The sequence below is a fragment of the Brachyhypopomus gauderio genome, chromosome 7, assembly GCF_052324685.1.
Source record: "Brachyhypopomus gauderio isolate BG-103 chromosome 7, BGAUD_0.2, whole genome shotgun sequence".
In the NCBI taxonomy this organism is placed as follows: Eukaryota; Metazoa; Chordata; class Actinopteri; order Gymnotiformes; family Hypopomidae; genus Brachyhypopomus; species Brachyhypopomus gauderio.
Window position 1 is genome coordinate 7,624,139 of NC_135217.1, and position 25,896 is coordinate 7,650,034.

The 25,896-nt window shown below is 44.4% G+C and overlaps 1 protein-coding gene across 2 annotated transcripts; it reads right to left on the reverse strand.

The window, feature by feature from the left end:
- Positions 1-9,106: 9,106 nt before the first annotated feature.
- On the reverse strand, positions 9,107-13,634 carry june (JunE proto-oncogene, AP-1 transcription factor subunit). 2 transcript variants are annotated; one of them, XM_077011363.1, is made up of 2 exons: positions 13,365-13,634; positions 9,107-12,641 (listed from the first exon to the last, which is right to left on the reverse strand). In XM_077011363.1, exon 2 carries the CDS (start codon positions 12,492-12,494, stop codon positions 11,436-11,438), a length of 1,059 nt encoding a protein of 352 aa, XP_076867478.1. In that variant the 5' UTR covers positions 12,495-12,641; positions 13,365-13,634; the 3' UTR covers positions 9,107-11,435. The 2 variants fall into 2 exon arrangements, with proteins under 2 accessions (XP_076867478.1, XP_076867477.1); XM_077011362.1 differs by having other exon boundaries at positions 13,361-13,634.
- Between the last annotated feature and the right edge of the window lie 12,262 nt (positions 13,635-25,896).

Consider the following 25,896-nt stretch of genomic DNA (forward strand, 5'->3'; position numbering starts at 1 on the left):
CCAAGACTTGGATGTGTTAAGGTCCAACACATTTAACTGATGGTGCTGGAAACCTCTCGGATTATATACACAACCTGAATTTTCAGGAGTATCAACCATGCAACTTCCAATTTTTTCCCCCTGCTGTGTTCAGTTCCTTTATTCCTGATCACAAGTGTTTATTTCCCCTCAGAAGTCAAAGTTCTATGCAGCGACATGAATTGATCTGTCCTGTCCTTGTGAGCCAGAAAATGAAAGCGATGTTGGCTTGAACTGCGACTCCGTCCTCCTTTGAAACATGCCTTTAGTTTAGCGAATGTTCAGTTCTTTGTTCAAAACTAAAATGAAATCTGTGTGATGATCGATGATGGTCAAACCTCAGTGTTCATGTCCTTTTTACTCTCAGAAACCAAAGCGTATAAACCTGTTCTGCTGTACCGCTTTTTAACGCCACTGTCCAGCAGTGGTCTACAAAGTTCTGCGGTCTGTCAGAGCTAGAACATATGTAATAACCAATTAGTGGTACTCTCCCTCTGAAATAATACCCTTTTCTTAATGACTTGGGTGTATTCAGTTTTATGTCTCTCCTGCCTAGACCTCTTGCCATCCTCTGAACGCACGCACACACACACACACACACTTGTCTGCGAGTGGACACAGTGAATGAGATCAGCACAGGCCCAAGCCAAGGGAGGCTGATGTCATTGAGGCTGATAACAGCTTTCAGATGTGTTTTGGCGCACTGGGGCCAGCACAAGGACGGCTTATTCCATTACGCATCTCGCAGGCATCAGCCCGCCTGCCAGATAATCTCCCAGTGATGTCACAATGGATGTGTGGGCTTCTGCGAACACCACTGAGCTGAGCTGGCCCGTGCCAGGGCGTCATTCACTGCGCCTGACGCCGACCAGAGTGTGTGTGTGTGTGTGTGTGTGTGTGTGTGTGTGTGTGTGTGTGTGTGTGTGTGTGTGTGTGCGTGTTTGGCAACAAAAAACACCCTTATAATAAGCACCAGTCAGAGAGACCTCTATGTTTGTGGATGCTGAATACATATCTTTGTAGCGAAAACAAACATTTCAGGATTATGTACCCCGTGACACTCCTAATTATCTTAATGCTTTCGGCATAGAGTTTAGGTGCACTGGGCTGAGACATAGTAATTAAGGGTTAGACCTGCTTGTTTCTATAGATTAACATTTGGTACCATAAACACAACATTGTTTAGACATGACACAACTGTAAAATAACCTTGGCATCTGACATTCTTGAAAGCAATTAATCTCTTTGATTGAACAGCATGTGTCTTTACAGACCGTGTCCTGTCCCCTGCTAACCGGGGCTCGTTTTTGGCAGGGTGCGCTATATCGAGTTAAGGTTACCATTGGAAACTGAGAAAATATTTGGACAAATCCAATCCAGGGCTCGGCTAGCACTGAACTTGACTCGCCCGTCACAAAGACAAAACTCCCTCTTTTGAAAACGTGAGGTAATTGTCAGGGACTTAATGTAATCAGTGCAGTGAAGACCAATAAGGAGGACAATCGGTGTCGCAGACGCAGAGGTTTCCCATTACAGAGAGCTGAGTCTGTAGGGCTTACGATTAGGACATGGATTTATAAGTCGACACTTCAGTTCTTCATCCCACTTGTACGATCTGCAAGTGAACAGGTCCTTGGCTGCCACAGTGGGGCCAGAGGACGTCAAGGAGTCAGCAAACTCCTCAGTGAACCACCCAGTAACTCGTACACAAACTTGGACATGGTTGTGTGTATAATATGGCGGTGCAGAATGCTTTTATGATGGGAGATGTTTTTGGTCAGCCATTTCACTTGAAAGGGAGGAATTTCCAGCAGGAAAGCCCCTTTAGTTTTTCGCTTACACAGAAATGTGTTTTGAGTGTAAATGGATGATCAGGTGTAGGCTAATGATGTAGTTTGGAGTCACTCGCTTGTGCAGTAAATTACATCTGTATTTGGCTTGGCGTTAATTGGAATATTGCTTCTAAATAACCTGCTGATGATGTGACTAGAGGAAACACTAAACATCCTTGCTTTTACGGTCAGTACATTTATCTTTTGGTGAACTAGTGGGTGGATAAATTTTTTTTTCTTTAATAACCCACATGCCTTTTGTAGGACCTCGAGATTGCTGTGTCATGGGTGGTAGCGTGCACGTAAGGGAGCAGGCAGCTCACATCGGCGGGCTGCACACGCCACTGCACACGCCACTGCACACGCTGCTGAGAATCTGGCACCCAGGGTCACATGACCTGTTAAAGGAGGCGCCTTTCGGTTTCAACTGCCGTTTCTGATGATGGGTGGGAGGGGTGTCCACGTGCTCCAGTGTCACTGTTACAACCCACAAAGACCAGGTGAAGAAAGACAGGGGGAAAAAAACTGCCCCACCTTTTTAATTTGCCTCTGTGTGAAAGTGGAATGGGAGGGCCCGTTGGGTTCGTGGTTGACATCTATAAAGCCTCCATTATGAAAAAAGAACTTTTTAATGGCGGAGAAAAATGTTAATGGGATTTGTTTCTTTTATCTGTGTAAATAAGGTTCATCCTACAGGTTCCTCAGGTTGGAGAGGCAGTTGTACTGCATTTTGAAAGCTGTGCTGGTTTTGTCTTTTTTATGTGATCTTGTTAGTGTATTTGAATTCAACAGAGTAATATATTTAAGACCAGCTATTCCATAATAGTCTGCATTTATTAATGTTTTTTATGGCAGGTGTGCACTGGAGGTTTACACATTGGATTTAATGAACCCAGTTTTCTTGAGGCACATTCTGCTGTCTTTGCTATGAAAGAGCCATGGACGACCTTTATTTACCCTTGCGTTTTCTTCAGGATGCTTTTGATAGGCTAATACTCTTCAGCGTGGGCAATCAGATTAGGTAATAGATTAGAGATCCTAAGCTCTTGCCTCGACAGGCTGTCATCCTCGTTGTGTCGTTCGTCCCGTGCGGTTCTCCGTTTCATGGCCCCGCCAATCATCGTTCCGTTCGTTTTCTCTAAGCTGTTTACACAGCAACTGTCTGCTGCAGCCATGCCCAATGCACTGGTGTATTTTGCGTACTCTGCATGTTCTTAGATCCGCCCATTCTGGATTTGCATATGGCCAATTGAGTCCCTTTTGCGGTTCGCCAGCTTTGATTGGTCAGCATGCTGATGTCATGTGTTTTGGGTGGGAGGACATTCCCCACTGCTCTTATTCATTTAACACATGCAAAACGTTTGATCAATACTAGTACTTGTAACCTGGGAACAGTGTCTCTAATCAGGTGGCATGTCTTCACTAATCTGAGGTAAAAGGTGGTTTCTAATCTTAAAAAAACACTAAAAAATATGTCAAGCTGTTACTTTTGAGAGAATTAACTTTTGAGTATAAATAATTACTTTCTAATTGGCCCAGCTTTGATACAGTTTGTGACACAAAGTTCATAAACGGTCTTGGTTCTGTAATCAAGGTTCCTTCTGAACTGAAACCTCACAAAGTCGTTTCCCCTTGTAACCCAAGTCCACCATGAGGATGGAAAGTCAGATTTTTCGACCTCTGACCAGAAAAATCACATTCCCTATTAATTAAACCAGCTTAAAGAAAAAAAGCAAAGTGTGGAACTTGAGCCCCAGGAAATCTGTGTCTCTAAATGGAAAACATACAGGCGTAATCAGAACCAGGATGAGCTGGGTCATGGGCCACAGAGGAACCCCAGGAGAACACTTCACACAGTGCCCCTCCAAACCCCGCTCTCCACAGATCAGAAGCGTTGTTCTGAGCACTCGCCAATGCTAGCATAGTCCAAAATGGCGCCCAGGTAGCTCAGCAAATAGAACAGCTGTGAGCGTCCAGATGGCGAGGCTTGGTTTTTTTTAAACCGAACATGAAACAGCCTCGATGCACGCAGCCACTATGCTTTCCTACATTATTACTTTTTGTTTGTTGGTTTTTTACAGAAATTGAAGCCAAAGGTTAAGCAGAAGTCGAGATGATGGAAGTTGTATGTTCTTGTAGATTACTACACAATAACAGAGTGACCGTCATCCCCAGTGATGATATTGAACGCCAGAAGAACGGTGACTCATTTCAGTTAACATTTCTCTATAAAGATAGTTTTACCGAAGCACTTTTAAACGCATTGTCCCCAAAAGGAGTCCTTTGTTGATGCAGATGGAGACAGCTGCTTAACCTCCCATGGCTGATGAGTGAAAGCTCTGAACGAACCCAGACGCTTCAGCTCAGTAGATGAGGACGTCTCTAAGACGCCTGCTGTGTACTGTGAATAGCCGTCCCTTTCTTTGGTCTGTTTGTTTTCTGACTTCATGATATAAGGGTAGGACACGGCAGAAATCTACTTGAGGTTGGCAAGGCTCCGACAGGTGCCTTGGAAAAAAGCACCTGGAAAAAGATGCATAAATCAGAATTTTAACAGCATGTGTACATATGATGTATTTGTTTCATTTCGTGGTGGTGCAGGTTAAAGAAAATAGATTAGGCCTTTTACGGGGTCGTCAAGTCCTGTATTTTAACCTGTGATCTAGAAAATTGTTTTTGGAAGCAAAGGATAAAAACTTGGTAGTCATTTCTGTTCTTGTGCTTCGTTCGAATAGCACGTTGACTTCATGTGTAATAGATGATGATAAGCTTTGTAAATATAATGGGACTAAGACCTTTAGGCTTGTGGAACACCCCTCTAATCTAGGAGCATTGGACATTTCTTGGACGTCTGCCTAGAGTCATATCTGTTGTGGGAGATGCTCGAAACAAAATTGATGGGAACACTGTGGCTGTTTTATGACCATTTATCTTTTCTTGCAACAATGACGTGTTGTATGAGTGATTTTAAACACGTTGTTTATTTACTGACTGATACAGTGGGGTAGATTTTTTTTTTCACTTTTCCATATGTGTATCATCGTCTAATCCCAAGAGCGTATATGAATTTTAGTGCAGTGTCTCTGACGCAGAGAACATGTCTGAAACATCTCGAGAGACTGGTTATACTAATGACGGCGTATTACAGCAGATATCTTTTCTCATTAACTGTTCCTTATTGATTTCCTTATTAACCACTATTCCTGAGAACCTCTGTTCACTTCAGTGGCTGCGTGTGGAATGCATGAAGGCGTGTTGCTTGCCTTTCTGCTAGTGGCCATGTTCATTAGATTCTTCTGCCAGTAGAAATGGAGCACGTCAAGGCAACAGTTGCCAAGGAGATGCAGGAAGTGTTCACCTGAAATAGCTCCACGCAGCAATGGCTGTGGTTGTGCGTACGCACTCCTCATTCCACTCGTGTCTTATTAAAGGACTCGTGTTTGGGGCTGTGTTTTTGGCGTGCGCACAAACACACACACACACACACACACACACGTGCACGCACGCACACACACGCCACACTCGTACACATACAGACACACACGCACACAAGTGTGGGTGTGACCCTCCTCTCACTCCTGTGTTGCAATCTTGATTACACACCCCAACCCTCCCAACGCAAATAGTTCAGAACGACAAGAAACGCACCCTGTACACGCCTTAAGCGCTCATTAGCTGTTCTTATCCCTACTCTGTGGATTCTCTCTCTCTCTTTCTCTCTCTCTCTCTCTCTTTCTCTTTGCCCTCCCCCCTTATGTCTCTCACTTCCTCACTCGGTTCCCTTTTGCTTGATATTAATACAGGATGTAAATAAGGGTGACCTTAACATGTTCAGATCACTGGAAATTATTAAAAATGCCCATAATTGCCCACTGGAATGCACTCGCTTCCTGTTATCCAACCACAAGCATGATGAGGCAGAAACTGCACAGATGTGTGCTGGGATGGGATGGGGCCACCACAGGGAGTGCCTCTCCTCCGAGGGCACAGCAGGTAAAACCGCCACATCATTAGAGTACACTCAGGTGCGTTGGTAAAAGGCCTGCTCCTTATTATCAGACTTCAGCAAGAACAACCTTCAGGTAGACTCTTCTAGACACGCCAGTCATTCCACCGATGACCGAGTCTCTCCTGAAACACATTTGCTTTGAAGGGCTGTGTTTGTCTGTTGTCACCAAAAGCGAGTTGAAGCGCGAGTGCTGAGACGGGAGGTTCTTCATCGGAGGAGCGGGAACAAACTGGGAACCTAGGAAGTAGTATCTGCCAGGAAGGGACGCAACTCCTTGGCCCACAATTCCTTTTCCTGCCTGTGTGTGGGAAGCTAAGGTGGGTGGAAGTTAGAGAGTTAGTCATTCCCGAAGGAGAGAATAACCGCATGGCTTAGAGGAACACAAGGGCCTGTACACACACACACACACACACACACACACACACACACACACACACACACGTGTGCGCATACATGCATATATATTTACATCTGGAAAAGATTACAGGTGAACTGCAATGTGCTATAGTAAAGTATGTAAAAGCTGTTTTTATGCACGTTTTCCAGAAAGAAAAAAAAAACATTTTGGACAGGAGTGTTTAATCATTTACCCACCTGAATCTTCACATTTTAGATGTACAATATTACATTTGACTAAATAGATTGCAAACACTCATTCAAGGTCAATATTCAATTGACGATGGGTGTGTGTGTAATATGTACTGTATGCACACACACAGACACACTCAACAAATATAAATCCATACTCACCAGGAGGCTGGAAGGAGATGATTGTGACTGCAGTCTGATTTAGTCACATGTAATGTTTGAATGTGAACGTAAACCAAACATCCACAGCGAGCGGAGACAATCACAGCAAGGAAGAAGAGAGATCCGATCATTTGAATCAAAAAAATTACTCAAAAAAGATGCTCATCGCGAGCTTTTCACATTTTTTTTTGTTTTGTTTCTTTTCCTTGTTTCCGTGCCGCTGAGGAAACATTCGAGTGTGTGGGAGGGGTCCACGGAGCCGACGGCGTTGCTGTAAAATCACGATGCGAGTCTGATGAAAATGGACTATTTAAAGGCCGAGTTTCTATTCACGTTCGTCCCCCCTCACCCACCACCCCCCACATGCTCGGCCTCACTGGCCCCGTGTGCTCTCTGAGCACACACCCACATGAGCATGGACAAGACAGTCAACCTGTCAGTGGGTCAGCAGCTCTGGGACGCGGGTGGGGGTGGGGGGGGAGGAAAACAAACGCGCGTTTCCTCTCAGTAGGGCAATTTTTAGCTCCCGTATCGCTGGACCCCCGTGATGAGCAGACCTCACGGTCCCCAGCTACGGCACGTCTGCAGCTGCGACTTTTACTTTCACAATGACCCAGGCGTCCATTCCATGTGCTTTACTGGAAGCCTTGGGTTTATAGGAAAGGCCTGAGAAAGAGATAGTGGGTGGCACTGCTAAGTATGACTGTGCTCCTAGACGGCCTGCGATAGCAGTCGCAGGACTCTGAATACCGTGTGTGTTGGGTGTTGCAACTTTCTTTGTGGACTTTTGAAAAGCAGATAAGTGCGCCGAGACAATTATCGTTGGAGGAAACGGAGCAGTAATAAACTGTATTTTTCTAGGTGTGGTATCTCTCTCGCTGTGTCAAGCGCTTCTTTCTTTCGTACTCTCTGTTTCCAAGGAAGTGACCAAGCCTGTAGACATTATCCATGGTCCATGGGCTTATTATATGCTTCTCTATATCGTAAAACTGGTCATAAGCTTGGAAAATATGCATTAGTTACATATTCATTCAGAACATTATTTAATGTTATCACCAAAGATCAATCGTGTGCTGCTTTCTTTCTTTTTAATTCCCTTTTAATGAACAAAAGCAGAAGCACGTGCTGTGTTTATCACTCTTCCTAAGACTTGTTTTAAGCCTAATTTGCATTGCCCATGTTGTACACAACTGTTTAATGGTTTGAATCTGACCTTGTACTTTCGGAACAGAAGTGATCAGAAAAAGTAAACAAATGCCCTCACAAAAGTCTGAAAAACTCTTGCAAAGTTTTTTTTTCCATTTGTTCATCTGCAGTAGGGCCTTCAAAGGAAATGAAGAATGAAACAGAAGAGGAATACCTGAGAATACGACCATAAAATAAAAAAAAAACCCCAGAGCCATCCTGGCCTCTAAGAACGTCCTGTGAGACTGTTTATGTGTTTGTATGAGCTCTCAGATAGTTTAGCTCCTGCCTAATCTTTCTGTATCTCGAAAAGCTGTCATAGACATGAGAACGTAAAAGGTGTACAGTAGATGTGACACAAGCAAAATGTTTGTTTAGAAACCTACTGTTTTATTGAATAAAAAACATGGAAACAGTGAACAATATTCAAGACTGTATATTCTTTATAACCAATTAAAGCAACCATTAAACCAAGCAAGGCAAGTCGCCCCTCGGTCATGTGACCAGTAGATTTTGTGATTGCATAAAAACTATAGATCCCTTCAATCTTTGATGGACAGATGGGAGAGAATTGGAATAAAAGCTGATGAGGGAAAGTCCCCGCCCACGATAAGCACTGTCAATCAATCCAAAAGAGCAGTACATTTTCCAGAATTAGGTTTTTTTCCCCCTTTGTTTCGGAAACTTCTATAAAATTAATACTGCCTTTATTAAACCGTCGGGGTCCTTGGTAAAACACATTTTTATGGAATATCTTTGACTTGAGGGAGGGCAGGGAATAAATTAGTTATGTGGGCCAATGTAATCACTGCTGTTATGTACATTTTGTGTGTGTGTGTGCATGTAAATTTCTTTAAAACATCTATGAACCATGATACCATGAACTGCTGTATGTCAGAGGACCTCCTAAAGCGTTGCTGAATCAGATTAGTGTAAAAACAGAAGCAACAGCCTTTCTTGTTTGCATTTCATATAACTCAACTGAACTCAAAACAACAGCTATTGTTCCACTCTAATGGACCCATGCGTGTGGTACGGTTCATTCCTCGGGTCTGCGTGAAGTACATAGTACATGTCGTCAGTCTGCCAGTTACAGCCAGGGAGTGAGATTCTGCCATAGACAATACATCACACCGTAGAAAAGTCTCCCAGAAGTGTCTTCCGTGTAAGCAGTAATCCTATGCAACAGACTTGTAGTCAACATTAGTCACAAGGTTCTTGAGTCTTGACATTGGGGATTGTGCTGCATTTTCTTGAAATTTCAAACAACTGAATTTTACAAGAGACGAATGCTTGAAGCATAGTCATAAAACAACGTCCCACTAAATTTTAATACCACCTCAATAAATAAAGTACTCTGGAATGATTAAAGGCGAAATGGACCAAATATCGGATACACTGTTCGCACTCTTCATAATAATCAAAAACAATTTTGTACAAAAATATACGTTTGTGACATCCAAAACCTTATTCAAGTTTCAAAAAATAAATATTTCCTTGTCACCCAAAGGTTATTTGACAGCCTGAACACCTGTCTTCAGTACCTCTATTAAATTTATCTGGTTGATATGAATATAGACATATATAAATAGAATGATCTGTATCTGTGTTTTATAGGAAAGGCATTTGACAGTAATTCAGTGCACTAACAATGATATTTTATAGAATTTTCTCTGTGTAAGCATTGACCATCTGGAAAAAACACGCTGTACTATGAGCTCGCCATTAAATACAAAGCTAAGAATACTCCTTTGCCATATTATTTTAAACAATATACTTACACTAATACATTGAGTACATCTGGACTGACTTTTTGATACTGTACCAACAATTGCAACTTTTTATTATTTTTTTAGTCCATGAAAAACACCAGCAAAATAAAATAATTAAAACGGTTATGCTGTACACAGAGGATAAATATTAGACATCATTTTACTGTTTTGATTTATGTGCAATTGTGTAGTTCCCATTAAAGGTGTCAACGTGACCCCTGGTTTCCAACCTGTACACAGCTTTAACACAAACAGCATAAATATCATAAAGAACGGTTTGCATAAATAAATTTGTTTCAGGATTCTTACAAAAAGAAAAAACAGGTGGGGAGGGGGGAGGGGACAAGATCTAAAAACAAGAAATGCAAAATACTCTTGATGGAAAGCCCTTTGCTGACCACTCCTGACTACAGTAGAGTCTTGACCCTGTGCATTCGTCTGAAACCTCATGTCATTTTGCCAAGCCCAGCAAGGAACAGGGCAGTTTAAACACAGAAGCAGCCAGGACTTACAGTGTCGCCGCCTTGCTGTTCAAGGTTAACACAGCGTTGATACACAACATTAGAGCACAAACACAGTATTAACCCACTCTTAAAATGTATCTCCCAAGCAAAAAATAAAAAAATAAAATCACAAGAGAATACAGTGCAAAAGGCCTTGGAATACTAGCGAATCTGTCAGTTGAGTGTGGACTCAAAAATAGCAAATTAGGTACCAATAAAAGTGCCTTGATGTTGAACAGCACCCCAGACCCTTTTTCTAGACATATTATTAAATCAATTTCTCAATAATAAACACAGTAAATTAATACTTATAAAAAAGCTGAAACTCTCAGTTTGTAGAAAATGTTGCTTTTACCTGTATTCACAAATTGCACGATATTAAACAAACCAACAAACTTACAAACGATATGCTTCAATGTATTATTGGGACACGGTGACCAAACTTCAACAAATAAATTTTCACTTGTATACCTACATTACAATACAGTTGACACCAATATCTGGGGCTATTTCATTTATCAAAGATGTGAAGCTTCATTTTCAGACAACTCCAACAGCAACAACATATATGATTTTTCCCTCCTACAACCATATCGCTGGTCATTTCTAAATGTTCAGATGTAATAGTGCATGTTATTAAATAATAACGAAAAAGCTAACTGCAAGGGTTACCTTGCAGCTCACTCTGATCATAATGAAAAAAGGAAACACAGAATGTATTCCAATCAATTTCCTTGAAGCGAAAAGTTGCCTTTTTCATCCAGAGCTGGGCCGTAGTCTTCCTCTGGGCTTTGTTGAACGCAGGAATCCCCAGAATGAGTCAGTGTTTTTGTATGGAACGCCATTCAGGCCCACCAATTGGACTGTGCATTAATTTCCCCTACTAGTCATCCCAGTTGTTGGGACTAGTTAGTATTGCTGTTGCCCAATCCATAGGTCCCCCCTACTGACCTTGTTGAGTTCAAGTTCAAAGTGCAGTCAAATGACAACACCGTTACTGAAAGTATGGCAAGGGGTATTTGTGATTGTTCTCTCTTCTAAATCACATGATGTGTGTGTGTGAGGGGGGTAGTTGGAGCTTCTGGGAGGTCAGAGATGAGTGTAAGTGGCCTGAAGCAGAACGTGATACCTCTCCCTTTTGCTCTTTTACCCCTAATGGGGCAGGAGGTGTCTGTCAGGTGATGCAGGGCTTCCACTGCGCTCCATTCATCTCTGTTATCTCACCACACCATCTCACCCGCTAACAGCGAGAAAAGCGAGACGGGGCGTCGCGGGTGAGAGATCGAGAGTTTGTGATGAGGTGTTGGGGGGGAGATCGAGGAGCGAGAGGGGGAGAAAAAAAATCCCTTTTGCGTCTGTGGTCATTTCAGCAGCTGGTGCTCTCGGTGCTTTTGGCCATGGCGGCTGAGCTGACTGCTATCTGGCAGCCGTTGGTCACGTGATTCATGACTTTCTGCTTAAGCTGTGCCACCTGCTCCCTCAGGATGCTGGCGGTGGACGCCAGGTCCGAGTTCTGCGTCTTCAGCACCTTGACCTTCTCCTCCAAGCGCGAGATCCGCTCCAGTTTCCTCTTGCGGCACTTGGAGGCCGCGATCCGGTTCCGCAGCTTCTTCCTCTCCGCTTTGATCCTCTCCTGGGTCTCCAGGTCTATGGGTGACAAGGACGGGGGCGAGCCGGCCGGGTCCCCACCGGGTGGGTGAGGTACTTCCGGGACAGTCTGTGGGGCGTCCATGCTCCGGCCGTGAGGGTGGTGGCCCTGGCCTTGCCCGGCATGGCCTGCGGCGTGGGATGACGTGCCGTAGGGGACCTGCCCTCCAGGGTAGGAGGACGAGGAGGCGGCGGCTGACAGCTGGTTTGGGTTGTAGCTGCTCAGGTTGGTGTAAATGGGCATCTCGCCGCTCGACATGAGGTTCCTCTGATACGGGCCTTGGATGGAAGAGGACGGGGATAGGGGGCCTCCCACAAGCTGGTTCTGCTTGTGCAGGTCAGCCAGGGCCTTCACAAATCCATCAGCGAAGCCCTCCTGCTCGTTCGTGGCCTGGTTCCTGTACAGGAAAGCACCGCCGGAGGAGTTTGGTGCAGGGCTTGTCGTAACCAGTCCCTGGTTAGACTGGATTATCAGGTGCTCCAGATCAGGGGAGGAGAGCTTTAGGAGGTTAATGTCAGCTGAGGACATGAGAGCGCTGTTCGGGTTGCTGTTCATGCCCAGGCTGTTTGGGTTCATGTTGCCGTTGCTCCCAGCCTGACCCTGCAGAAGCTTCAGCCCAGCGGCGCTTCCGACCGCACCGGGAAAGCTGTGCACGGCCATGTTCTTCTTGCTCATCATCTTGTGGCCCTGATATCGATCGTAGTCGGGAATTTGTCCGAAGTTTGGAACACTTGTAGTGTCATCGTGGTAGAAGGGTGTTTCCATCTTACCCGTCATTGACGAAGCAGCACGAAATCTTCATAATCTGATTAGAAGGAATCAGAGCTGTGCGTTTGGCCCATAAATATAGTCCACAAAGGAAAGCGACCCTTACTGAAAAAGTTCAGAGGGGGATCCGTGCCTTATAAAGCTCCTCCGTTAGCCCTGTAAAAGACAGACAGATTGCACATATGTATTAACCAAACGCCACTCGGTATGCATTCCTGGTCACTCCAAGGGCATCGTAGATTGCGGTCAGTAACAAGCATCTGAAATAAATCTGCACCCCTTCAGCGGTGGACGTTGTTGCGAGAGTGGTGTAACAAATACCAACATTTCAACAGGAAGACCTGGAGGTTCCCAACCTTCCCTCTGGCGACCAGCCTACTGTAACATACCGAGCGCCCTGCGTGCTCTGCTTCATGATTCATGACCAGAGATCGGAAACCAGCCGTTTCGATACCCTGTGGCAGGCTGCGTTGATTAAAACGACGAACCTTAATTACAGTTGGTGCACTCGTGAGATTAGGGCTATGCCCGCCAGGGCTCATCCTCGCCTCCGATAAACATTTTGTTAGGTTGTGTAGGCTGTGTAATTATTACTGTCGTTAATGCGTCGTATCCATTTTTAATAAACATTCGTCGGAGTTAAGTAATGAATAATTATTACAGTAACTCACTACCGCGAGTAGGAGATGAGCCGTCTTTACTGTCTGTGTAGGAGACAGGAAAGCCCGGGTGATGTGATAGCGAGTTAGATCACTGATGCTTGAGAAATAACCTTCTCATGAAAGAATCCAATGACTCAAAAGTCCTTAGTGTGTGTACGATTAGTCAGAGAGCAGAACTGTGACATAAAACACCGTTCAACGGTGATACGGTACCCACGCATCCTGCGAGCCGGCTGCGTCTCCGTCGCGGTCTTCACTGTAAACCCAACCGAACTCCGGCCCCGTACGAAACGGCGTAACGGGGCATGTAAGTCCAAATGTTTCTGTCGTTCTGATGAAAACAACGTGATGAAGATCTCCGCTTCAACGGTGAGTTAAGACCGTACAAGACTGCGTCGTCGCACCACGGTCGGTCCTCGCGTCTGCATAAGCCGCTCGCGCTCAGCTCAAGTGTGGGACTCGCAGCTCGAGCGCTCAGTAATAAAACACGCCCTTGTCTCTAGTTCCTGAAACCAGTTCGGCTTCTCTCACGCCTCCTCCCGCTCAAAGGTCTTTTATTGGCCGTTTGTGCAGCTCGTCGCGTTCGGTGTTGGTATAAAATTGCGTTGTTGGCTTAAAACCCTTATCACGCACATCACAACTTTATTGTTGTCAGCGTTATGTCTCGAACACGCGCTTTGTCCGTGTTGATTACTGCCGACTAAATGTGAAACGGATAACTGAAGGAATCTAATAGGTAGACCGCACTTTATTGCATATGCATTTATTACATATGCATGTCTCCTTTCCGTTGCATTGAAGCTTAATGTTCACAATAGTACATAATTATTGGGGTGTAAGTGAAAAAATGTTAAAATACTAAAGCGTGTGGTGCGCACAAATGGGTAGTGCTGTCATCCACGTGTGATCCTGGATGACACGACTGCAATCTGATGTGATTTTATTACTTTTTCAGCGAAAAATACCACATTCAATCCCAATACAATACAATTAATTTATATCATTAAGACTTACTTGTTGTGAATTAAAAATACTCCGCATCAATCTACAGACACTGCCGAATCTGTGTGTGAGACATCAGATCATTCAATTCAGGCTAAATAACTTCGATAAAGTGGGTCTTTAGACAGCATCGCGCTCTCGTTGGAAATACTCTTATGGGCCCTGAGGTGAAAAGGTAACTGGTCAGAAACTGTGGGTCCTGTGCTTTCCAACAAACCGTTTTGGGCAGACACTGTTCCAGGCTAGAAGGTTCAGGACAGTGTCTGAACCCAAAGCAAAAAAACACTGTTGCCCTCCCGACCAAGCGACTCTCACACGTCTGCATTAGTTAACCGCTCCAAAGGTGATTTGCTCGAGGTTATTATTCTCCCATGCACACCACCACTCACACACAGTGCAGCTGCATTATTAATAATGATTGTTCGGTTTCGGGCTTTCTCCGAACCTTGCCAGCGTTTTCTTGAAGGTCAGGTGTCCAGCCCCGGGCGCCTTCCTGTTTTAGACGGTGAGACTGAACGAATGTGCGGCTACCTGACGCTCAGCATCCGATGAAGGCTTGAAGTGCGCTGGGAGTACAGGAGGATTTTGGTGTGGGACACTGATGTGATGTGCTGAGACGCAACTGTGGAGCAAACCAGAACCAACCCAAAATGTGCCCTTCAACCTCTCAACCATGAGATGAAAATCATAACGGTCTCCTTCTTAATGTAAAACACAATCTTTTTAACCTGATTAGCGGTTATGCATCCTAAACTTCTACATATTTTTTTTTTATCTCATTGTATAACTGTAATTAGACATAATATTAAACTGTAGGTTATTTAAACAATAATTATAACCAACCTTCGTGTTTTTGATCAAGCAAACTATAAAAATGCAAATTTTATTTCCTGCACATACGTTAACGATAAAAGGGAACAGATAAAATTAAGTTAGTGTAAAATTAAATCCATTTTCCCCAGAATTAAAGGGTCGAACTGGAAGTGTTGGTTGACTGGGGACGAGAAAAAAATAGGAACACAGACTTAGAAGTTCAAAAGCTCAAACCGAACTAATTTTCCATTTTCAGAAATATGCTGCGAAGGTAGAATAATGTTTCAGCCTTTTAGCGTGTGATGGGCAAAGTATTTTCGACAAGGTCTGTGTCGCGCGTTCTGAGTTCATGGCATCAACTGGCTTCCCTCTTCTCTTTCTTCATCCTTCTCTCTTCTTTCTTCTCTCCCTCGCGCCATTTGGACCGGACCGGTGCGCCACCTGAATGCCTTAATGACGACCGCGCGGTAATGGGAAATAAAAGACAAACCTCTCTCCTACTCCACGAAAAGCATTTGAAGTTTAACACCACTGCAGGCCTGCTATTTATTAGTGGAAGCAGCGGCAGCCATATTAAATGTAACAATACCGCTGAATGCCAGCCAATGATAAATGCAGAATATCACATTGAATTATAGGGGGCTAAGAAGTCCATTAGCTTCTCTCGCTCCATTCACGTTCTTGGCGTATTGTGTGTTTTCAGCCCTGTGTCTCTCTCTTCTTTTGCAATGATGTGGACGAGACGGTCACAGCCTGTCTGTTATAAAAGTATGTTACACAGGGGAAAGTCCTTGTGAGTTGTACACGTTATATAACCGTCAGGTTAAAAACCCATTTTTCGAGCATTGAAGCCTCGCCTTTGGAATAAAATCTTAACCAATGTACCATTAGTTGACCGCAGCGAGGCTGTAGGTGTTTTTGAAGCATTGCTTAGGTGTGTTCAGATGTTACAAACTAATACTCTCGGATGGTTTCGACCGGTTCGCCCAGACAGGCCTTGGGACAGCACACTTCACCCTCGTGATGAAGAAGTAAAGCTGCACGAGCGTTTATCCTTGGCGCTCCACTCCGCGCGGCCACGCGGCGCGTGCACGGAGAGAGCGCGCGCTCCCGACCGTTATTCCGGTGGGCTGTTCGCGAGACAACGCTGCATGAAAAATAATAGAAGAGAGGAAAACAAAGTGTGCCTCTCCTCAGAGCCATGCCCATGTTTATTTACCAGCTGGGTTGCCACAGATATTAGTGGAATAAATGACCGTGTTCAGGACGAGAGGCTTTTGCACAAACAACCAGTGAGGTAGCGTCTGAGTGTGTGGAATAAACACGCGTTTGTGTCTAACTTTGAGGAGTGGCCGGTGGGCCGTGTGTGTGTGTGTGTGTGTGTGTGTGTGTGTGTGTGTGTGTGTGTGTGTGTGTGTGTGTGTGTGTTTGTGTGTGTGTGTGAGCCAGTGAGACTGATTACAGTGTCTGCTCTCTGCCTGACGGTTCTTCTGGGTAGACCTACGGCCCGAGGAACATTTAGCCTACAGTGTGGCTCTAAAAAGGGGCAAAGTTTTGAACGGTTGAATAAGAGCTTCAAAACTTGTATGGTAATGTTGATTCAGAATTAATCTCCTAATCAGTCATCACGAATCTATTTCCTTTTATCTGGTTTGGGTTTAAATCCTGTGTACCACATTAAAATGTCTTGTTAGACTATATCAGTCCCTAATTCAGTTACTGATCAAAATAGTATATTTATAAGTCTATTAATAACCACCAAGAAGGAGGAATGTTTAAAAGCACAGAAAACCACACGTGTTGGTGTGCAAGTGCTAACATGATGTTTATTTGCTTTGCTGGGGTTCATTCAACAGGTGTGATTTGATATGTGCTTGTGTTTAAAATTAGGAAATTGCCATTTATAATCACCAGTAACTTAAGATTCGGTCCTTTTTAAACAACCTTTTAATTGCCACTAGTCAGTTGTGACTCATGTTATTGAAGTGGAATCAGATGTAGTGGCGGTGGCTGGTCACCGTTACTGTGGTCCCACTGTGCAGTTTATTCTGACCCTTTCACAAAATTGCTTTTATTGGCTACATGCCAAACCTTCTCAGACAACATTATGGTTCTGAAAAATTAATCTTAGGTCCTGTTGGTAAGTGAGATCTGATGGAACACTCAAGCTCAGTGTTTGTGGTGAGACCTCCCAGGATTTATTAAATGACTTGAACACTAGCTACAGACTGATGGGGGCTGATTGCTAAGCAGTGTGTTCCTCATGCACGTGGTTGAAATGGACTGTTCGAGTGAATGAGATTCATCTGTGTTCATTCTCCAGGCACTAAGAGTCTTCACAAATCCATATTATCATATTCTTTCATGGGCAAGCAGCCTGGTGCATTCATTCAATAATTATATTTAATTATGAGACCATCTGTTGTAGTGTATTCATTTAATTCGCTAAGTTATAGTTTGGGCGTTTCATGAATTGGAAACTTTTGTTTTGTGCATTTCATAAATTGCAAACTCTCAGACATTTTGAGCTATTCCATTATCACCAAGAATCATCACTGGAATGGCCATCTCTATATGTCTTAGCACCGAAGAGAACATTTTTGCAAATCCAATGGCATTGGCAACAGTTGATTAGTGCTGTCTGATGAGGTACTATCCAGTCCATGAGATGTCGATCTTTTGATGCCCCGGTTTCCAGTTTAGTGGGCCACCTCATTCTGCACATGACTCATGCTCTCTTCTGGTTGCCACAGAAACATCGGTTGAATGTCAAGCCTGGACAGCAGCATCTGCTCAGGGGTGTCACGTCCATGGTGACAGCAGTAGACGTGGTGCCGTGACCCAACGCAACAAGAAAACAATTGCAAAGGTGAAATCAAACTAGTTTTTCGTATCTTCTGAAGGCTTGGTCTGTTTCTCTTCAACATTTTTTCCTATGTTTTTTTTCTACGATCTTATTTAAATAATCTGCATTGACTTTTTAGTTATTTATTTTGGAATTTGTGGTATGTCTGTGTACTGGAATGTGTACTTTATCTTGTTGGGATTACTCTAGTGGCTGCGCTAAATACAAATCATGTTTTTGGTCAGCAGCGGAGGAGAATTAGGCATGAAAACACGGTCAAGAGGTTTTGGTTTGAGCACTCCTGGAGGGACACGGTTGCCAAAAGGTCCATTTAGAGTCTCCTGCTGCTTGGATCCGAGCTGTGAACCCATCAGCCCTGGCTCATTCCCGTTTCAGCCCCTGGCCAGATGCCATGAATGCTCCGCCCCCAGCGTATGTCAGTGTCTCCTAATAAGGTCTGGCAACAGCAGACTTGATTTCTGCTTGGTGTGCTCACAGACAGAGGCTAATTACCCACAACAGCTCCCATGACTGCTGACTACAGACTGGCCAGTGTGTGGCCATACAGGACCCCTCTCCCCCAGCACCACTGAAACGACATCAACCCCACGTGGTAGAGGTTCGTTCCTGATCCCCTCTGGACCCGACCGCGCCAACGATGATTAGCGCGATGCTTTGACAGGTTTAAGGAAAGTGGGTCCAGGTCACTATAGAGTAGTTGCTTTTCCTGCTTGCACCACATTTGAGTGGCTTCGGGCCATGCGTTTAGATCCTTCTAGAAAGACTTGGGCACATAATTAACTAACATTTGGTCTTGTCAAAAGAAACAAACACTCCTGTTTCTTGCTCATTCAGTGTATACTCTGCGGTTCAATTTGCACTATACTGATGTCTTCATCTGTATGTATTGGATTTTGTTCTCACCCACAGATGAAAATGTCCACTCTCCATCCCTCCCAGTCAAGTAAAATCACTGGGGCAGCCCATCCCAGGAAGAATACATGGCTGGGGGCCAGTTGTGGCTCCACAATCTCCATGCCTTAGAAGGACCAATTTCCGTATCAGTCAAGCTTCGTAATGAAGCACTTACCCAACCATCATGTGCTGTAAATGAGTTTGTGAAATGGAAGGAAGGGTCATAACCAGAGGTGGAGGGTGCTGTGTTGAGTTGGTGGCGGGAGACAGGGTTTGAGTTGGTGACGGGGGACAGGGTTTGAGTTGAGTTGGTGGCTGAGGGACAGGGTTTGAGTTGAGTTGGTGACGGGGGACAGGGTTTGAGTTGAGTTGGTGACGGGGGACAGGGTTTGAGTTGAGTTGGTGGTGGGGGACAGGGTTTGAGTTGAGTTGGTGGCGGGGGACAGGGCTTTGAGTGGCGTTGGTGGCGGGGGACAGGGTTTGAGTTGAGTTGGTGGCAGGGGACAGGGCTTTGAGTTGAGTTGGTGGCGGGGGACAGGGTTTGAATTGAGTTTGGGACCAAGGGACAGGGTTTGAGTTGAGTTGGCGGCGGTGGATAGGGTTTGAGTTGAGTTGGTGGCCAGGGGACAGGGCTTTGAGTTGAATTGCTAGCTGAGGACAGGGCTTCGGCAGCTCAGCGCATGGTGTTCACAGAAATGCAGAAACACAAGAACTAACATGAGCGCTCCATACTGCCTTTTGTGAAGCTCTTTTCGGGTGAGTCGCTACACCAGTTGTTGCACGCCCATCCACGGTCCCTAGGCAACCATTGATAGTGATGAAATGTCACAGCCTGGCTCAGCTGATTAAAGAGGAGAGACTTGGGCTGAATGTGAAATAAATATTTCATTGAAGCCACACAGAGATGACTAAAAGTCTTTTTTGAGGCCGCATTTTATTCAAGGGGTACCTTAGAAGTAAAAAAAAAAAAAGAAAACCCAAAACAAAACAATTCTCTTTCTGTTCCACATACCCATTCAGTATAGCAGAGTTACCCGCCATCCCCGGGCATGCTTTTTGTTTTTCTGATACTAAAACCAGCCCCAAAATGTCAAACAGAGAAACTTTTCTTAGTGTATTGCTGTTTGTGTGTTCTTCATGGGGGTTTAAGTATTTGTTATGCTTAATTCATTTTGACATGTGGAAATGTTAAATCCTTTGGGGGTCTGCACACGCAGCGGTGCCTAAGTAGGTTAAACAGAACAGAAGCCAGTGGGATCGATTTCAACCTGCGTTTTCTGCATGTTAGCAAAAAATATCTGGCCATCCTATTTCTGAACCATGTAAACAGACAAATTATATGAGAATATTTGTGGCTTACAGAAGCTATCGTGCAAAACTAGGTCTTGCAAATGTCAAACATAGTTGCAGAAATGCACTTGCATATTCGTATTTTAAAATGCTCCTTATACACAGGTAAATTCTGCCGAGCTTTATGTGCTCAAAACTGATCCGAGTGTTCTTGTGTGAAGAAGAAAACCCGTCCTGTCTGTCCAGTCTTGTTCTCTAGGCATGTGCGATTGGGTGTGTGTAAGTGTAGTTGGCAGCTGCTCTGACAGACAGCACTGTAGGCTGTGATAGCCTCTATACGTGCTGGTGTCCCCCTTTCCATCCCTGCATCTTCTGAAATGTTAGCCTGAGTAGTCAACTGTGATTTAATGGGATGTGATCCATGGCAGCTGAATTTGAGGCCTTAGTAACCTGCAATGTGTGTGTGTGTGTGTGTGTGTGTGTGTGTGTGTGTGTGTGTGTGTGTGTGTGTGTGTGTGTGTGTGTCCAGCAAGTACAGGCATGGGGTTGTTCAGGTATATGTATTTTAATTGTATTCTGAAGTGCAGGGACAGCTATAAATAACTCTGCTCTCTCTCTCTCTCTCTCTCTCTCTCTCTCTCTCTCTCTCTCTCTCTCTCTCTCTCTTTCTCTGTGTGTGTATTTGTGCATACATATAGTAGTACATTAGATCTCTCATGTAATGCTTCAGCCAAATGATAAACATCCACCTGTAGTGCATTAAAATTCTGCATGGGATTCTGCATGTGCCTGTTGTCCTGCTTGGACATGTGTTCAGGGCTCAGTGATACTGCCGACAAAATCATATCATGATATTTTTACACAAGACATCTTCATGATAAAGAATCAAAATGACAGTAGTTGTTGGGATATTTACTAACAGAAGTCAGAACAGAAATCAAGGTTTCTGTAAGTGGTCTAAACAGGCCCGTTGACAGTCTTGCTGGGGCCCGGGACAAGAAAGTTTTTGAGGTCGTGCACCTCTCGAACTTAAGTGCAATGAACAAAGTCATGTTTGTAGGGTTCATACACCTTTATGAGGTGGAATTCAAGCACTTGTACATCACTTTAAAGGTCCATTTCAATATTTCCCAGAACGTTAAACTTAATTAAGTTAAATATTTATACATATACTCGAAATGATTCGAAATAATTCGCTTTTTGTCACATTATTTAATGGTTGTTTATTTTCAAAACGCCCAATCTTAACATCTTCACGTTCCCTCGTGTTTCGTCCTGGAATTACAAGAGGCTCGTATTTGTTAACGTAATACAAGAGAACTGTTCAGTCAGACAGCTATTTGTTGTGAAACAAAGTAGTTACAGTTTCAAGCATTTTCAAGTACTTTAGCCTAAATTCCAGCTTATAGTATGAATATGGGCAAAAACCCCCAATACAATGATTAAAAATGACATTTTCTAATGCGTGCCATACACCTGAAGACCACTGTCTTAAAGCTGGTTGCACAACATCCATGTGAAATACCCAAAAAGATTTGGATATATCATGTATAGTGTTGAGTATTTTGGTTGTGACGAAGAGCTTGACACCTGGCCAGCCGTGGGCAGGGTGTGGAGAGGCAACACACAGACAGAGAACGACAGATTGGCTTAAACATGTTAGAGAGGGTGTGTGTTAGAGCCGTGGAATGGCATTTGCTGGTAGACCAAAGTAAGCATGCACGGTGGGTGGAATGTGACTGCAAGGATGGTACAGGGCATCATCATCATCATCATCATCCTCAACACCATGCATTTAGCACTGAAAATTAGGTGGAGGAGGGAAGGGAAAGATGGAGAGGGAGAGAGGGAGAGGAAGATTAGCTTCACAGTGGAATCTCTCATTGTCACTCAGTGAGTCAATCCTGTCTTATAATTGTGTTCTCATGATTTGATGCACAGTCATACTTTTGTGTCATAACCGTTGGTGGCTGTCAAAACGGGTTCAGTGTTCGCATCTCTGTTAAGGTAGCACGAACGCATGCATTTCAGAATGACTTTAGGTGTTCGTGACCCAGCAGCGTTGTGAGTTCACACGGGTTTCCTTCTCTCCTTTCCGATTCCTTCGGTGGAGGCAAACGACCTCAAACCTTTCTACTCAGATTGACCTAGTCACGATATCCTAATGTAGATTGGGCCCTTCTATCTCGCAGCACTGAAGGTTGTTTCTCATTTGTGCATACACTGTGTTCATGGGAGTGCTGGTGAAGGGTGTGTGGGGTGGAGGTGCTTAAGAGTAGTTCTTTGTGAAAGAGATTATCATCTGTCCTTAGGCCTTAATTACAAGTGTGATTCATTCACCATGTTTTTGCATTGTAAGGAAACGCACTGAATGTATTGTCTGTGAAAATCAACCATAGCCTCCAGATGTGGTAGAACTGCTTAATGCTGGAGTTATCTTTTAATAATGGAGGGGGACAACTGTAGGAGAGATGGTTGGAAAGTACAAGGGGGAGATTAAGTATGGGAGGAGGTGAAGGGGAGATGAAGGGGAGATGAAGGAGATGAAGGGGAGGTGAAGGGGAGGTGAAGGAGGTGAAGGAGATGAAGGGGAGGTGAAGGAGAGATGAAGGAGAGATGAAGGGGAGGTGAAGGGGAAATGAGGGGGAGGTGAAGGGGAGGTGAAGGAGATGAAGGGGAGGTGAAGGAGAGATGAAGGAGAGATGAAGGGGAGGTGAAGGGGAAATGAGGGGGAGGTGAAGGGGAGGTGAAGGGGAAATGAAGGGGCGGTGAAGGGGAGGTGAAGGAGATGAAGGGGAGGTGAAGGAGAGGTGAAGGGGATGAAGGGGAGGTGAAGGGGAAATGAAGAGGAGGTGAAGAGGAGGTGAAGGGGAGGTGAAGGAGGTGAAGGGGAGGTGAAGGAGAGGTGAAGGGGATGAAGGGGAGGTGAAGGGGAAATGAAGAGGAGATGAAGAGGAGGTGAAGGGGAGGTGAAGGAGATGAAGGGGAGGTGAAGGAGAGGTGAAGGGGATGAAGGGGAGGTGAAGGGGAAATGAAGAGGAGGTGAAGAGGAGGTGAAGAGGAGGTGAAGGGGATGAAGGGGAGGTGAAGCAGATGAAGGGGAGGTGAAGGAGAGGTGAAGGGGATGAAGGGGAGGTGAAGGGGATGAAGGGGAGGTGAAGGGGATGAAGGGGAAATGAAGAGGAGGTGAAGGGGAGGTGAAGGGGAGGTGAATGGAACAGTGCAAAGATCGGGTAGAAATGTGTCTATGGTCAACTCTATTAAAATGAGTTATGCAACCTGCTATTAGGGACTCAAGGGACCGGCATTTTTCTCAGACAGGTGTTGGAGTGTGTGGGTGTGTGTAAACCTGAGTTAGCACTCTGAGTTAGCCTTAGGCTCTCCACACTAATGCCATGCCACAGTCTGAACCTCCATTTTCCCAAATCCTCTTAGACATGTCACTTTTTTCATGCAGACAGTCAAGTTAATGCAACAGTATGCATTTCCTAACAGTCATTAGTAACATCTTTGGCCTTGTCAGCATGCCGAGCTGGAACTGGAAAGGAACTCCCACGTGTGAATAAACGTAAATAAATGTGAATAACACACCTTTTCTTTGACTTTCCATACTTCCATACAGTTTTTCTTTAAAAATACAGAGTGTAACTGGATTTGAACGGTTAAAACATGTTTGGCTTAAGGTATTTCATACACAGGTTATTTCATACACTAACTGAAGGATTAATTCAGTGATTGGGCATAATTGGACACATGACGTATCCCAAAAATTCCACAAACTAGGAACTTCACACATTTCCAAACTTCCACATTTCCAAACCCCATGTCAGACTCAGAGAGCATTCTACCACAGCTGTGAGAAACTGTGGTTTGCTGGCCTGTGTGTACAGCTAGCACCTGAGCTACAGGTCAGTCACAGCATGATATTCTGTGGGGTTGAACCTACGTGGACCCCAGGAGCTGTGCAAGCCAGTCCTACAGTCAGCCCTACAGTCAGCCCTACAGTCAGCCCTACAGTCAGTCCTACAGTCAGCCCTACAGTCAGCTCTACAGTCATCCTAGACATACAGTCAGTCCTACAGTCAGCCCTACAGTCAGCCCTACAGTCATCCTAGACCTACAGTCAGCCCTACAGTCATCCTAGACCTACAGTGAGTCCTACAGTCATCCTAGCCCTACAGTCATCCTAGACCTACAGTCAGCCCTACAGTCATTCTAGCTCTACAGTAAGCCCTACAGTCACCCTAGACCTACAGTCAGCCCTACAGTCACCCTAGACCTACAGTCAGCCCTACAGTCACCCTAGACCTACAGTCAGCCCTACAGTCACCCTAGCCCTACAGTCAGCCCTACAGTCATCGTAGCCCTACAGTCAGCCCTACGGTCATCGTAGCCCTACAGTCAGCCCTACGGTCATCGTAGCCCTACAGTCAGCCCTACAGTCATCGTAGCCCCACAGTCAGCCCTACAGTCATCCTAGACCTACAGTCAGCGCTACAGTCATTTTAGCCCTACAGTCAGTGCATCCGTACAGTCATCCTAGCTCTAAAGTCAGCTCTACAGTTAGCCCAGCCTTACAGTCAGCCCAGCCTTACAGGCAGCCCAGCCCTACAGCCCCTTCCATTCAGAGCACATCACCTGGCCAGAGTTATGGCTCATTCTTGTATAGCACATGTAGTGTAGCCATGGCATCTCACCTTGAAGGGCTGTCTCTGCAATGCAGAGGGTGTTTTTCGTGTGTGTGTGTGTGTGTGTGTGTGTGTGTGTGTGTGTGTGTGTAAGAGAGAGATTCTATGATGGACTGTAATGTTATTCACTGTGATACAAAAGCTTCACTATTCTTGTGAAGTGTTTGCACCTAGACGAGTACTCTCTAAAAGTGTCTCCGGGCACATGGACGGCATGTGGGTAGAGCTGTTGTCTTCTTCTCTTGTTGAAACAGAAATGAGACACAAAATGGTTTGAAACACATTTTCCACAACCTAAGGTCATTTCATCTATGTTTATTCAGAGTGTTTATAAAACTAGAACACGGGAGAGGAGCAGGAATCTCTGTTCATTCTGGGGAAACTTCAGGCAGTCATAGACTGCGTTCCACTGTTTCACCCATTCCACTCAATATTTCTCCCACTTCATTCATTATTTCTCACATTTCACTCATTATTTCTCACATTCCCCTCATTATTTCTCACATTTCACATTATTTCCCACTATTATAGTACTATAATAATGGTGCTTCGCGAGACTCATAAGCCGGAGTGAAACCTCCATTACTTCTGAAGTTGCTGTGTCAGTGTGTAAATGGTGGCATGACATGTTGATATCCACAGGAAGTGCTGAAGGACTGAGAGTGAACATCCAACCCACAGCAGGTTGGATAAGCTGATTGTAAATCATCTTTGACAGCCTTGTGATGGCGATTGGCCCTTGTGCTGGTTGGGCAGAATTATTTTGTAACTTAGAAATATGTAGTAACACTATGCATTATAATGCCGGTAACACATTCTATGAAGCCTGCATTTATAAGCCATTATTAATGTGATTATAACTGTTTGTAACATTATTATGACGTTATAATTACTTTGCCCTTTTTTTGTCTTTTGAATTTATAGATTTGTGGTATGTCTTGCAGTTTAAACTACAGCTTAAAATTGATAAAAACAATCTCACATATAAGGTTTAGAGTGCAGTCGGATATAGTGAGATTGCGGCTATAAATATTTCGTATTTAACACATAATGTTTGTAGAAACAAGTGTGAGTTTATGCTAGCTTGAGAACAGTGGTGTGTAAGTGTGTGTTATGTGTGTATAGTGATCCTTTCTGAACACATAAATCTGTTATTGACTTTAAAATGAAGAGAGAGATGTTTTTTGCTTCTTTTG

Bases quoted from the DNA above. Each gene is read 5' to 3' on its own strand.
- june (XM_077011363.1), bottom strand. From the start codon at position 12,494: ATGACGGGTAAGATGGAAACACCCTTCTACCACGATGACACTACAAGT.